Source organism: Panthera onca, chromosome B3, assembly GCF_046562875.1.
Source record: "Panthera onca isolate mPanOnc1 chromosome B3, mPanOnc1 haplotype 2, whole genome shotgun sequence".
In the NCBI taxonomy this organism is placed as follows: Eukaryota; Metazoa; Chordata; class Mammalia; order Carnivora; family Felidae; genus Panthera; species Panthera onca.
Window position 1 is genome coordinate 132,638,680 of NC_138344.1, and position 13,442 is coordinate 132,652,121.

The window sequence follows — 13,442 nt, forward strand, 5'->3', positions numbered from 1 at the left end:
CTCCAGGCTCTGCTCTGAGCTGTCAGCACAGAGCTGACGTGGGGCTCAAACTCACCAGCCATGAGATCGTGACCTGAGTGGAAGTTGGACACTTACTGGACTGAACCAGCCAGGCATCTCTCATCCCTGAGTTAGGTTCTTAAAAGTCAGCACTGGACATATCTCTGAAATTGCTCTGAAAGGCAGTGATTTCCTTATAAACATCCTAAACTAGCCACTGCGCTTTACTTACAAACTACCCCAACTGTATTGTCTACCCATTCCCAAATATAGGAAGAAAGCTCTACCTTGGTGGGCTTGTACCCAAACAGCATTACAACAGCCACTTTAAAGTCCTCTCTGCTTAGATAGCCTTTGTTATCTTCATCGCATGCTTTAAACACCTAAAGAACATTAAATATCTTCAGTTAGATGGAAACCGTTTGTTTATTATCTTTATTACTAGTTTATGTAGATCTCCAAAATCTAAAACTCAGCTGAGCAGGAGGGTTCGGCAATGGAGTTTGATTATTCTAATTTTACTTCTCCAAAATTCTTAATGTGCTAAAATTTACCCCCCCCCAAAAGTGCAAACGACTTGATCAATCGCTAGACTGACGCAAATTAATTCATTTAAACCACCGGGGTAAATTCTACCTAAAATTCAGTTCTAGAATTAGGAAGGTGAGGTAGATACTGGGTAGAGGTTATTATTAATAGACTACGTAGCGGGGAAAAGAAGGAACTTGGAAATAGCCAGAACACTGGACAGGGAGCGAGAAGCCTTGCAGCTCTAGGCTCAGTCATTAACTATGACACTTTAGAAGGCCAGTTCACTTCTTGTCAGTGCAACCGAGCTGAGTGAGACCCAGGCAGGTGACGGAAATGAGAGTTCTTGGTCAAGTTAGAATCCGAGTACCAGCTCTCCGGACACCTACTTTCACCCACTTCTTGTGTTCTGAGGGGCTGGCTTCCCACGTCCGTGGTCGGGCCCCAGCCTCAGAAAAAAACATCGCGACAGCCACAACCGCATCGGGATAGCAGAACCCGCGACCTCCGAGACCAGAAGCCGGCAGCTGCAGACCTCTGGCCAAGCTCCCCGCAGCTAAGGAAGCCGAACTTGGCCGGACACCCCCAATGTCTTCTCCCATTGGACGACCTGCTAGCCACTGGCGTTGATCCAGCAATCCTATTGGCCAGAGGCTTTAGGCCTGTTTCCTTGGAACAGCCTATGGCAGAGAGGTTCCGGAGCCCGCCCCCAGCGTTGGCTCAGCCATTCTTTCCTCCTTAACTCCTCGCGCGCGGATGGCATCCCGCTCACCTAGGTCCTGCTTCAAAGTCTCTTGCAGGATTCCTTCCATGTTTCTGCCCCCCACACCTTGCAATAAGTAACTGGTAATTTTTATCTATGGCACTGTGGATAACATTATAGCATTATAGGAAACACAAAAATGTGAACAAAGCATAAAAGCAACCAAAGAGAAACAAGTCCATGATTCACGTGTGGATGGGCTATTCATTGGGGTCGAGCCCTCCAGGGTAGTCACTATGTCTGTTTTGTCCTCCTAATAACCCAGGCACCTAGCACGATGCCGGGCACAAAGCAGACGTTGAGTAAACGAACCAAGTCCTTGGGACGTTTCCACAGAGTTTTTCACTCAGTCCTCTGGGAGCGGTGCCTAGTTTGAAAGAAAAAAAAAACAACTCTGAAAATAGTTATCATAAACATGATATTCAAGGAATATGGGGAGTGTTCCGTTTTGCAAAAGTTTGTTTCAGACCTCGCTTCCGGCAAACGAGTAAGATTAAACACACACCTGTTTCAAAGAAACAGGCATTCGCGGTTGAGGGTGATGGGAGCTCATTTAACCTTTTCCTTTACAGCAAGTTTTACAAGCTTGCGTCCCCAGCGAGCCCCCGCTCCTATGAGGACACAGATCTCAGCCCTCAGCTGATCCTGTACCTTTAAGTAAATACCCCCTGCCTCGAGCTCCAGGCAGCCTGAAGCTATGAGAACCCCTGTAAAGGGGATGCGTTTTGTTAATTAAGAGAGGAGAAAGAAGACTTAATTTTCTCTCTCTTCCTTTTAGGACAAGTGGTCAAGTGGTGAGACGAGAGCTGGAGGCTGCGGGGGGGCGAGGGGGGCTCCCTTCCACCCCTTCCTGCAGGAAGCGCCTGTAGCCCCTTAGGACACGGCGGTCTTTAGGACCCAGCGGCCGGCGTCCCGGAACGGGAAGGGGCAGGGCCAAGAGGTGCGAGCCTCGGCGGGGAGGGTTTAAACCGCGCGCAGGCGCGCGCCGCGGTTGAGAAGGCGCGGATCTTGGTGGCTGTGGGCCGTGGAAGTTTCAGGTGCGTGTTCGACTGTTGCGGGAGCCGGGCCGGCGAGACCCTGCTCCTTCCGGCCTGGTCGCGGTGCTGGGGCTCTGGTCCCGGGAATTCTGGGGCCCGGCGGGGCGGGAGGTGGAATCTGAGAGAAGCGGGGGTAGCTGGGCAAGACCCTGGGGAACGTCCCCTCCCGGGCCTCGGCTTCCTCAATCCGAGAACCTGTTGGGCGCCGCGGAGAGCAGGGTCCGGCGGGGAGTGTGGGTGTGAGGGGTCCCCGCGCTCGAGTTCTCACTTCGGCTTCTCCCTGCGGTAGGTGGGTGGTGTCCGCAGGTGGTGATGCTGGCGCGGGTGGGGGCGCTGACCCTGTGTCAGGCCCTGAACTTTCCTGGGCTCGGCTGCCCCCTCCATGAAGACAGTTAGTCGCGGGACTTCGCAGAGGCTTGGTGCGAGCGCGAACGGAGTTTATTCCCGGCAGAGCGCTTCGAAGGGTGCTTGGCCCGAGGTCGGCGCACGGAGGGGGTAGCCCCTGTCGTTACTGCCGCGGCGTCCCCCGAATCAGTCCGCTTCACTGCATCCCCACCGCCCCTGCCGCCTCACTCCCGGGGTCGTCTCCAAATTGTTCACCCCCAATTAGGGAACGTCGTGTACTAAAAGGGTAAGTCGAGGGGCGTCTGGATGGCTCAGTCGGTTAAGCGTCCGACTTCGGCTCGGATGGTGATCTTGCCCGCGTCGGGCTCTGTGCTGACAGCTCGGAGCCTGAGCCTGCTTCTGATACTTTCTTTTCTTTCTCCCCCCTCTCCTCTCCCCCTCTCCCTCTCCCGCTTGCACTTGGTATCTCTTTCAAAAATAAATGTTAAAAAAAAAAAAAGTTGGACCAGGGTACTCCCCCTGCTTATCAAAGCATTTCAGTGGGCCCTCTCCCTTTAGACTGAAATCTAGAATCTTTAACACTTGATTTAATTCCCCACTCCCTTCATCCAGAACTACTGCCTGCTTTGCCCAAATCCTTTTGTCTGCTTTAGGAGCTATTACAGCTTTGTTCCCACCTCCAGGCTTTGGCAAGTTGGATTCCCTCTACTTGGAATACCACCTTCCGCTGGGTTTTTTTCATGCTCCAGATCTCACATGAGTGTTATTTATCCAGAGAGTATTCCAAAGTAATTATGTCCCTGTTATTCTCTGCTACTTGAAAAATGCTGTGAGTGTCTGGAAAGACAGCTTGTTTTTTCTGGGTTCTTCTCCCCCCGCCCAAATATTAGTCCTTGTAGGGCAAAAAGAGTTTGTGTTAACTCGTTATTCCCAGTGCTTGGCCTATAGTAGCTGTTCGATAAGGATCTGTTGTACGAGTGAATTCTGGGAGGTCTGTATGATACTTTATGGATACACACTTTATGGAGGAGGAAACTGTCTCAGCAGTAAAGTAACCTGCCCAATTGCACATTGACCACCTAGTAATGACTGGATTTGAGATGGGGGTCCATGTTTGCCCAGGGGTGGCCCACACAGGGCCTTTGTTGAGAAGCCTGACCCCTATACTCTCCTGAGGGTCTGCACATTCTGCAAGGAGCTGCTGGAGTGCAGAAAAGATACGCCCCAGTTGGGTCTGGTGTGGTGGGGTTGGGGGGGGAGAGGAGGAGCTAGCAGCTTTGAGAGGAGTATGCATTTGCATCCACAGCCCTCCCCACCCCCCATGAGAATCTCTAGTGTTCGCAGTTAGCATTGGGTGGGAGAATGTGCGATTTTCATCCTCCTTGGCAATGTAGCCTAATGCTGTTTGCCCTATTTCCGTCAGTATTTTGGTCACACGTTTGCCTGCACCCTCCCCAGTTTTTGTCTCCCTTGTAATACCAGCACTGTTGTTGAAAGTGTGCATTAGAATACAATTTCACGTGAATATTTAAAACTAAGCTTTATTTTGGTGTAAATGAAACGAAGTTAGAAGGTACTTTGTGGTTTAAAAAAAAAAAAAAAAGTCCTGGTGCCTGCAGAAGAGCCCAAAGTCTCTTGAGGCATTTCTGCAACACTACAACTCTGTCAAAGAGACAGGAATGGAAAAGGGAGGTACTTCTTTATTGTTTGAGTTATTTTGATTTAATGTTCGTTTTTGAGAGCGAGCATGTGCGTGCATGAGCAGAGGGGAAGGGTCAGAGAGGGAGAGAAAGAAACCCAGGCAGGCTCTGCACTGTCTATGAAGAGCCCAGGGGTTCGAACTCTCAAACTGTGGGATGACCTGAGCCGAAGTCCAGAGTAGGATGGGTAACAGGGCCACCCAGGTGCCCCAAGGGAAGTACTTTTATAATGTGATGTTACTGTTGTTCGTGTCCGTCCCAGTCACCTTCACTTCGGGAAACCCTGCTCTTTGCAGACCCGAGTGGATGTTGGGTCTCAGAATTGGCCCATCTGTATTGCAGTTGTCTCATTTCTGCGACACCATTTACCGGAATTGTGATGTCAGACCTGTGCCGGTCACTGCCCAGGGAAGACCAACGATAAACAGTTGAAGGATTCTTCTTGAGTTCTATCTTTGTAACACTATAACTTGATAACAAAATGGCTCGGAGAATGCCTGTGTGGCAGAGAAGTAAAATTCTGATACTGGAACCAGACCGAGTCCTCCAAAGTAAATTCCTGATCTTGAAGTTTCAACCACTCCTCCTCATCAGGCTAAACACCTTGATTTCATGAAGAGCTTGGTAACCTGCTGGATGTAATGACTTGTTATGTTTTATGTTTTTTTTTTTTTTTTTTTAATTCCAAAGGTGTTTTGCCTTTAATGACTAAACAGCTTTACTTTAAAAAAAAAAAAAAAAAAATTTTTTTTAATGTTTGTTTTATTTTTGACAGAGAGACGGAGCACGAACGGGGGAGGGGCAGAGAGAGAGGTATACACAGAATCTGAAACAGGCTTCAGGCTCTGAGCTGTCAGCACAGAGTCTGACGCGGGCTCGAACTCACAGACCGCGAGATCATGACCTGAGCTGAAGTCGGATGCTCAATCAACTGAGCCACCCAGGTGCTCCATAAACAGCTCCTACTTTTGAGTGTGAGCCAATTTAAAACTTAAACCATGTGTACAGCAGATAAAAAACTTTTTTTTTTTTCTTTAGAAAATGTCTTTTTCAAAACTTTATGCCTCCTACTTTTGGGGGAATGGTCTTTCTCCTTCCTCCACGTGTTCTAGAAAAAGTAGATCAGAATAATCCTGAAGTTTGCAGTTTTAGCTACTTTTTCTAGAACACTTCAGGATTCAAAATAGCTGGGTCACTAAAGAGGAGTATCTTCCCTACAGAGTTCTCTGGACTCTTAAATTCCACTTAATTTAGATGTAATTCATCTGGGAGAGGAATAGTTGTAGGCTCTAAGGTGTCTGCATACAACTTAGGCTGGAAGCTGAACCCTTTCTCACCTAAAAACTGTTCTAGAATAAGAAGGAATTGAAAAAGAACAGCCTCTGAGGACTCTTAATTGAAGATTTTATTACTAAGTGCCTAGCTTTACTGCTGTTTGAGAATTCATTGAAAGCTAGAGCTAAAGGTTCTTCCTAAGGAGGTGGTCCTATTAAATTTTTTAAAGTCACAAAACTGGGCACAACAGTCATTCCTTCAAAGTTCCTTCAGTTCAGAGTGAATTGTGAGAGCATAAAATACCTCTATCCAGCAGCCTCCAAGAGTCTAGAACACAAGAGAAACCAAAGTTGAAATTAAAACAAGATTTTAAAAATCTGAGCTGGTTAAATGTGTTTGGTAGTAAGTGTCTAAATAGCTTTCATGAGGAAAACATGGCTAAGATCCTGTTAACTCGAATAGTTCTAACAAGTTTGGTTATCTGGTTTCTTTCTTTTTTTTAATTTTTGAAGGAGAAAGAGACAGAGCATGAGCGGGGAGGAGCAGAGGGAGAAGGAGACATAGAATCTGAAGCAGGCTCCGGGCTCTCAGCTGACAGCACAGAGCCCGATGCAGGGCTTGAACTCACGAACTGTGAGATCATGACCTAAGTTGAAGTCAGATGCTTAACCGACTGAGCCACCCAGGCGCCCCTGGTTTCTTAACTCTTAGCAGACTAGAAACCATATAGGGGAAAAGCCTATTCTCAGTTCTAACAATTTAGAAGTAGGCTGGACAGAGCACTTTGAGAAAGCAAAAGACTTAGACTCGGAGTCTAGGGCCACTAGTACAAGAGCAAAGCGAGGTCTACAGTCCCTGGGGCTTTGTAAAACAGCCATAGTAGGTGATATTAATAGGTACCCTGAGCTCTCAAGAACAGGTCAAATCATTGTGTAAACACACTGCTTTAAAAACACCTCAGAAATAGGTAAATTATAGGAGAAACTTAGCTTAACTGGTCATTAATTGAAAAAATGAGAGGCACCTGGGTGGCTCATTGGGTTGAGCGTCGACTTCAGCTCAGGTCATGATCTCACGTGGGTTTGAACCCCACATTGGGTTCTCTCCTATCAGTGCTGAATCCTTTTTGGATCCTCTGTCCCCTTCTCTGTGCTGCTCTCTTGCTTATGCATGTATGTGAGTGCATGTGCACTCAAAAAAAATTTTTTTTAAAAATTGTGATAGGTGATAAATACCTTAAATACATCAGCTTGATAGCCATCTGGCTGACTCATTTGGTAGAGCACTCAACTCTTGATCTTGGGGTCATGGATTCAGGCCCCACCTTGGTTAAGGGCCTACTTAAACCTTTTTAGCTTGAAACCTGAAAGTATAATCATTTGCAAGTTTTTTGGTGTAGAATTAAGGTTTTGGGGATTTTGGGGGAAGGGCTGGGGGTCCTGTGAACAGAGTGCTACAGTCCACGTTGGTGTACTCGGATATGTGACCTCAGTTTCTTAAAAAGAGAAATGTTGACAATTTAAGCACAGACTCTTAGATGCAGTTTTTCTTTGGGTCTTGTATGAGAATGGTTTTGTTTTTTGGTTTTTGTTGTTGTTGTTGTTTTTAGAAGAACCCACTAAGGAGCTGTCCTTGAGCTATCTGGAAAATGTACTTAGATAGGTCTTTACACATGAATTGGTGAGATTTTGTAGGTAGCAAAACCAAAAGTAGTTCATATGTTTTCATATGTTTTCTTAAAATAGAAATTGGGGGCACCTGAGTGGCTCAGTCAGTTAAGCATCTGGCTCTTAATTTTGACTCAGGTCGTGATCTCAAGGTTGGTGAGATCGAGCCTGCCTGGAGTTGGGCTTTATGCTGACAGCGAAGCCTGCTTGGGATTCTCCCTCCCTCTCTGCCCCTCCCCCATGTGTGTGCACTTTCTGTCTCTCTCTCCCCCTTTCTCTTTCAAAATAAACATTTTTTAAAAAGTAGAAATTCGACTCTGGTCAAGTAAAGGAGTGTTTTGCTTCAGCATAAGTTCTCTGCAGATTTTAATAGTTTGATGTAGGTCAATGCCAATATGATGGCTGGGTCCTCACGGTAGTAATTCTATATAATGTATATACAGAATTGATCATTTGACACGGTCTTGAGAATTTTGTTAAGCTTAATGGTAAGTAGCTTTAGGGGAGTAGGAATTGCTAAAGTCCTGTGGGCTCCATGCTTGGGTGAAGGATAAATTTGTAAACTCCAATTTAACCTCAAAAATTTGAATAGTCAGAATTACTCTTGAAATTCATTAAATTATCTTAACCTCAAGCACCCACCAGTTTAAAAGATTCAGGGTCAAGAATGAACATTTTGATTTTTGAAGTTTGGCCCCCACTCTTTTCCTCAGGCTTCCAAGGACAAGGTCTGGGTTGAAAGGAGAAGGTGAGTAGGATTTTTGCTGTCACTTTATTTGCCAAAGTCCTGTAGCAAAATCTGGTAATGTGTGTCTGAACACCTGCAAAACAGCTGATGTTAGTTATGTGGTTCAGCATCTGAGTGTCAAGTGTGCTGTGCGTGTTGCAGAAACTCACACTGACAGGGAATTTGAGAGCAAGTTTGTCAGTGGCCTGGAGAATGGAAAAACAGTATTTGTCTTTTATTTCCAGAACTATGTCTCAGGAAGGCGATTATGGAAAGTGGACAATATCCAGTAGTGATGAAAGTGAAGACGAAAAGCCAAAACTAGACAAGCCCTCTACTTTTTCCCTCCCTCATGCTGGGCAGGGAGCAGCAAATGAGCCAAGATACACCTGTTCTGAGGCTAGGAAAGCTGCCCATAGAAGGAAAAGATCACCCGTGAAATTCAGCAACGCGGATTCAGTTTCAGAAGTTTCACCTCCCAAAAGGCAAAGGAGTGGTTCCCAGGAAGACCTAGGTTGGTGTCTCTCTAGCAGCGATGATGAGCTGCAACCAGAAACCCGGCAGAAGCAGGCTAAGAACATTGTGGTCAAAGAGGAGAGAGGCATCTCTTCTAAAGACAGTGCTGCCCAAAGACCTGGAAATCCCACCCCTCCTGCACACCACAGGCTCGAGGAGGAGGAAGAGGAGTATGAAACTTCAGGGGAAGGCCAAGACATTTGGGACATGTTGGATAAAGGGAACCCCTTCCGATTTTACCTCACTAGAGTCTCGGGCATTGAGCCAAAGGATAACTCTGGAGCCCTCCACATCAAGGGTAAGTGGATGCTGGGTGTCCAGGAGCTGTCAGACTGCGCTTAAGAGGGTCCCCCATGGCAAAACAAGGAGGGTAACCCAGAATGGTCTCCAAGAACCCTCGTTAGCAGTCTTAGCTACTTTCAGGGGAAAAAAAGCATTTTGACAAGCAAATGCATTAGTTTGACTGTAAGCTGTTTCCTTGGGTCAGGAAATCATGGTGTTGCTCCATCCAGTTGGAATATTTAGACAATTCTAAACATTGTGTGAACTTGTAAAGATGAAACTTACTACTTTCATGCAATAGCAAATGCTTGACAGCAGTTCTTTGGTCCATGGATGAGCAGTGGTAGAATCTCCTAAAACTTAAGGAAATGCAAATTTCCTAATGCAAATTCGGGCTTCACCCAGGTTCATTGAGTCCCACTGTGGGAGCAGGACCTGCGATGTGTTAAGAAGCTTTTCAGGGGATTCTAATACCCAGTCAGGTTTGAGAACCACTGCTTGGAAGCCAGGTCTTTGTTCCTGGTGAAGAATTAAAAAGAACACCAGCAAAAAACTAAAAAAAAAAAAAAAAGAACACCAGCATGCAAATAGATTGCAGTTCTGAATCCAAAGATAGTTTTTGCTTGGTTTGCTTATTTCCCAGGGCGTCTCTATGTGATGTTATGATGTGTATGTATTTGGTTTTCGTTCCTGGTTGTACTTGGTTTTTGTCCCAGGCTCCTCCAACAGCTCTAAAGTAATAAAGGTCAAGGAAGTGTCTTCAGTTACTCGTAACAAGCCCCTTTCAATCACTCCTGGGTCAATGAGGTGACTTTTGGAAAGCCCTAAGAATAGAGGACTGATTGCCAAGGGGAACCAACTGTGTCATTAAAGTTGGAACTTTGAGTCCTGCCCCTTATCTCCAAGGAAGTGGGGAGAGGCTGGCGGGCGTTCATCACTAATGGCCAATGAGTTCATCAGTCATGCCTGTCTAATGAAGCCACCATCTTAAAAAAAACCTGTGAAGAGGTTTGGAGAGCTTCCAGGTTGGTGAACACATGGAGGTGGACGGGACACACCCCTTGCCCCATACTTTGCTCTATGCATCTTTCATCTGGCTGTTCCTGAGTTGTATCCTTTTATACTAACCTAGTAGTCTAGTAAGTAACACGCTTTCCTGAGTTCTCTGAGGCATTCTAGCAAATTCTCAAAGTCTAGGAGGGGCGAAATACGGGATGCCATCAAGAAATTGCAGTACATTCCTTGTGTATACCTCTTTCGTAAAGATAGCTTCCTTAAGGGTACTGCTGAAATCTTTGTACCCCAGCATGTTGCTGACACATGACAGATAGGAAGGACTCAATAAGCATGGGTCAAATAAAGGAGCCTATTTTTAATCCTCAGGCAGTTTGATGGTTAAGAGTACAAGTGCTGAAGCCAGATAGCAGCCTGGCTTCAGATTCTGACTGGCCCTTCCTAGCTCTGTGGCCATGAACAGCCTTCTAAGGGGAGATGACCCCTCCACAAAGGGGGAATGACCAACTCCACCTCCACAAAATCCACTGTCAACACCATGGACATGATAAGAACGGTACTTGGCACCTAATAGGTCCTGTACAAATGCGGCAGTTGGTGGTAATGACCGTGTAATTCCTCTCCTGGTACAGTTTATGAGAAGTGACCTTTTTGATCTTACTTGAAGTCTAGTTGGAAAGATTGAGGTGGGACCCCTTAGAGATGAGTTGGACTGCTAGAAATGAGAGCTTGGAGTTGTAGGTGAGGAAGTAGGTGCTCTCAGGCTGGAGAAGACAGTCTTGCTAGTCGTGGGTTGGGAGGTTTCTCAGAGAGGGACTTGAATATTGAAGGAGATAAAAACTAGAATCTGGAAAGAACAACACATGTCGTTATTGTCGTTATTGGCAATTTCTAGAGTTGATCAGTCATTGTGTTCTGAAATTGGAGGTTTCAGTTTTACGTTGTATTTTGTTAAAACTCAATAGCTCAGAAATTTTCTCTTGAGTTTTAGGGAGCATTAAAGTCTAGTTTTGTAGTCATTGCTCAGTTCACTGTTCTCTCAGCCAAATTTTGACTGTCCATGACTAAATCAATTGTGATTTTTACCAGATTTTTATCATTTATTAGACATAAACATTTTGTCTTCTCAGATATTTTATCCCCTCTATTTGGGACACTTCTGTCTTCAGCTCAGGTGAGTTTATGGTGAAGCTTTTTCTTTGGATGAAAAGGGATAAAGAACTTTACGGGAAAATATGAGGTCCTATCTCAGTCCTGTGCAGGGTCCCCAAGATGGCATATACCAGGAGCCTGGCACCAAGAGCCACGGTTTTGGTATCCAGCCATCAGCATGGAGCAAGGATGCCTCTATCAGGAGAGCTTCTCGCTCTCCTGATACAAGGGTACACGGACTGGACAAGAAGTCACTTTGGAAATTCCAGCCTGAGAGACTTTTGGGGACACAGTTAATCTCCTGGGACTCTGGTCCCTGGGAAACCAGGGACCAAACTCCTGGGGAGGTTTGGGTAGGTGGGTGAAGGCCAAGTCGTTTGATTGAATTTAGAAAAGGGTTTCCTACACCTACCAAAAAGAATGGAGTAGAAGTTACAGTTACTTCGGCATGTTTGATTGTTCCTCCTTTATAGAGCTGGTCCCCTTGTGTTGATGAATTACGTTCATGATTCCAGGCTCTCAGACAGAAAACCAGTCACATCCATGAAGAGAGCAAAGCTGTCTGAATGGTTTCTGTTCAGCTTGACCTCTGAAATCCTAGTCTCCAGATGGAACATGGGGTGAATTTGTGTTCTCTTAGCTAGACTGAGGTGCTAGGTCCAGGTAGAGGGCCAAGGATTACCAAGGCATGGGGAGGAGTCCCCACAGGTAAGTTCAGTGCAGAACTTGGAGTCAAGATAGAATTGTTATAAGCCTAGTGAGTGTCCAGTCCCAGAGGCCTATTCACAAAGCTAGCTCGTAAGTTAGGCTGAAAGGAAATGTTCCTTTGTAAAAGGCCTCGTTTATAATTACCTAGGGGAAAGGGGATAAATCTGTAAGCCCTTTTACTTAAATTAATCTGAGGCTGTTGAAAATACATAGTAAGACTATTTAGAAATACAAATACTGCCAAAGCATGCAGGATCCTTGCTTCAGACCCTGTTTTCTCACGCATTACTCCACTGATTCGGATCCCTTGCATTGGGTATTGCCTTCAAGATGTATTTTAGGTCTGAGTACTCCAGCATCAATGTCCAGGTTTGTAAATACTTGGAGTTGATTAGTCTAGAGTTGCCTTCAATTCAGCTGCCAAACTCTTCTCATTACAGATTGCTTGGCTGAATTACCCATAACTCCATTCCTTTTCTTTCCCTGTCTAGTTTAACTACTGCTTTGATGTGGACTGGCTCATAAAACAGTATCCACCACAGTTCAGGTGAGTACCACAATATGACTGATAAAATTGTAACTGTAATGGGACATTAAAACACAAGATTAGCATTTCTCAAGCAACTGCTGTTCATCTTAGAGTATCTTTTGAAACTATTAAGCATACAAAATCAGAGTTACGTAGGGAAAACAGCATTTGTTGAGCTCTTCTAACTAATCACATGCATTCCTAATACAAATTTTTGCATTTGTCTTGTTGTGTCCAGAAGCACAGAGGGACAAATGCCAACCTAAATAAGAGAACTTTGACATTAGTGTGAAGGAAAAGATCATTGCGACCTGCTTTCTAGACTTGGAAGCATGCCATGCTGCACTTAGCACAGCAGTGTTCAAAGAATCTTTGCTTTGCAAATGATGATTCCTGTAGTTGAGGAGCTAATGAAGGGAGTCTTAGAACCTTCCTTTATCCAGATTATGGAAGTGATGGATTTTTCAGTGTAGTTCACAGTTCCTTAGCCCGGTGTTAGGCAGTGCAAACAAAATAAAGATAGCATCACACAGTCACCTGCCACCTGTCTTGTTTCTGACATTCACCTAGCAGAGTCCCATAGCAGCAGGTGGAATGGAGGAATGGAGGAATTTTCCTACAGGAAAATGACTGTAAGGGTCCTCAAAGTCCTTGGTGCATTTAGGACATTAGATTCTGGAGACCTCTAGTGATAGTAGGTAAAATGCTATTGAAATTTCCCAAGCGGCTTGGACCATCAAAAGCTTGTATTTGACCTGTGACACAAAGAATTAGTTTTAGCTGCATGTAACAGAAAAGCAAAAATAACTGTGGCTTAAATGAGAGGAAAAAACTTCTCCAGCCTAACAAGTCTAGATGGTAGACATTCGTGGTCTGGATTTCGGGGCTGCCATGGTTCTCAGGACTTAGCCACCCATTCTGTCTTTCTGTCCCGCCATCCTGGTGCATGTCTTCAGATGCCTTCATGGTCCAGGATGGCACCCAGAGCTCCAGGTCACCGGTCTGTGTTCCAAGTGGCAGGAAGGAAAAAGGACAAAAAGGCCACATCCCAGCTCTGCTCCCTCTGAGCAGCCTCCTAGAAGTCCCACACGACACTTAAATTTCATTGAGCTGCACTTGGTCACAAGATGATGCCTTGTTTCACTGAAACATAACCACCTCTCAGTGAGTCTGCATCATGCCGTGGGCCTAGGCTTGTT

The 13,442-nt window shown here is 45.6% G+C and overlaps 2 protein-coding genes across 16 annotated transcripts in view; one reads left to right on the plus strand and one right to left on the minus strand.

Annotated features, from left to right (window-relative positions):
* Positions 1-1,109, minus strand: part of EFCAB11 (EF-hand calcium binding domain 11) — a 157,286-nt gene extending 156,177 nt beyond the window's left edge. For all 10 annotated transcript variants that reach the window (XR_013555984.2, XM_060620521.3, XM_060620528.3 and 7 more), the window contains exons 1-2: positions 918-1,109; positions 288-383 (exon numbers count right to left, since the gene is read on the minus strand). Coding sequence is in view for 9 of the 10 variants with exons in the window: in XM_060620521.3 (XP_060476504.2) it covers positions 288-383; positions 918-992 (171 nt within the window). In the remaining variant the exon portion in view is untranslated. The remainder of the gene's footprint in view (positions 1-287; positions 384-917) is intronic.
* Positions 1,110-2,206: 1,097 nt separating this feature from the next.
* TDP1 (tyrosyl-DNA phosphodiesterase 1) overlaps positions 2,207-13,442 on the plus strand; it is an 89,089-nt gene continuing 77,853 nt past the window's right edge. For 2 of the 6 annotated variants that reach the window (XM_078447913.2, XM_078447917.2), the window contains exons 1-5: positions 2,207-2,328; positions 2,618-2,959; positions 8,288-8,856; positions 10,985-11,028; positions 12,206-12,261. In XM_078447913.2, coding sequence (XP_078304039.2) covers positions 8,292-8,856; positions 10,985-11,028; positions 12,206-12,261 — 665 coding nt within the window. In that variant the 5' untranslated portion in view covers positions 2,207-2,328; positions 2,618-2,959; positions 8,288-8,291. Of the gene's footprint in view, positions 2,329-2,460; positions 2,960-5,171; positions 5,348-8,028; positions 8,064-8,287; positions 8,857-10,984; positions 11,029-12,205; positions 12,262-13,442 lie in introns of those variants that run through there. The other 4 variants (XM_078447915.2, XM_078447918.2, XM_078447914.2 and 1 more) reach the window with 4 other exon arrangements.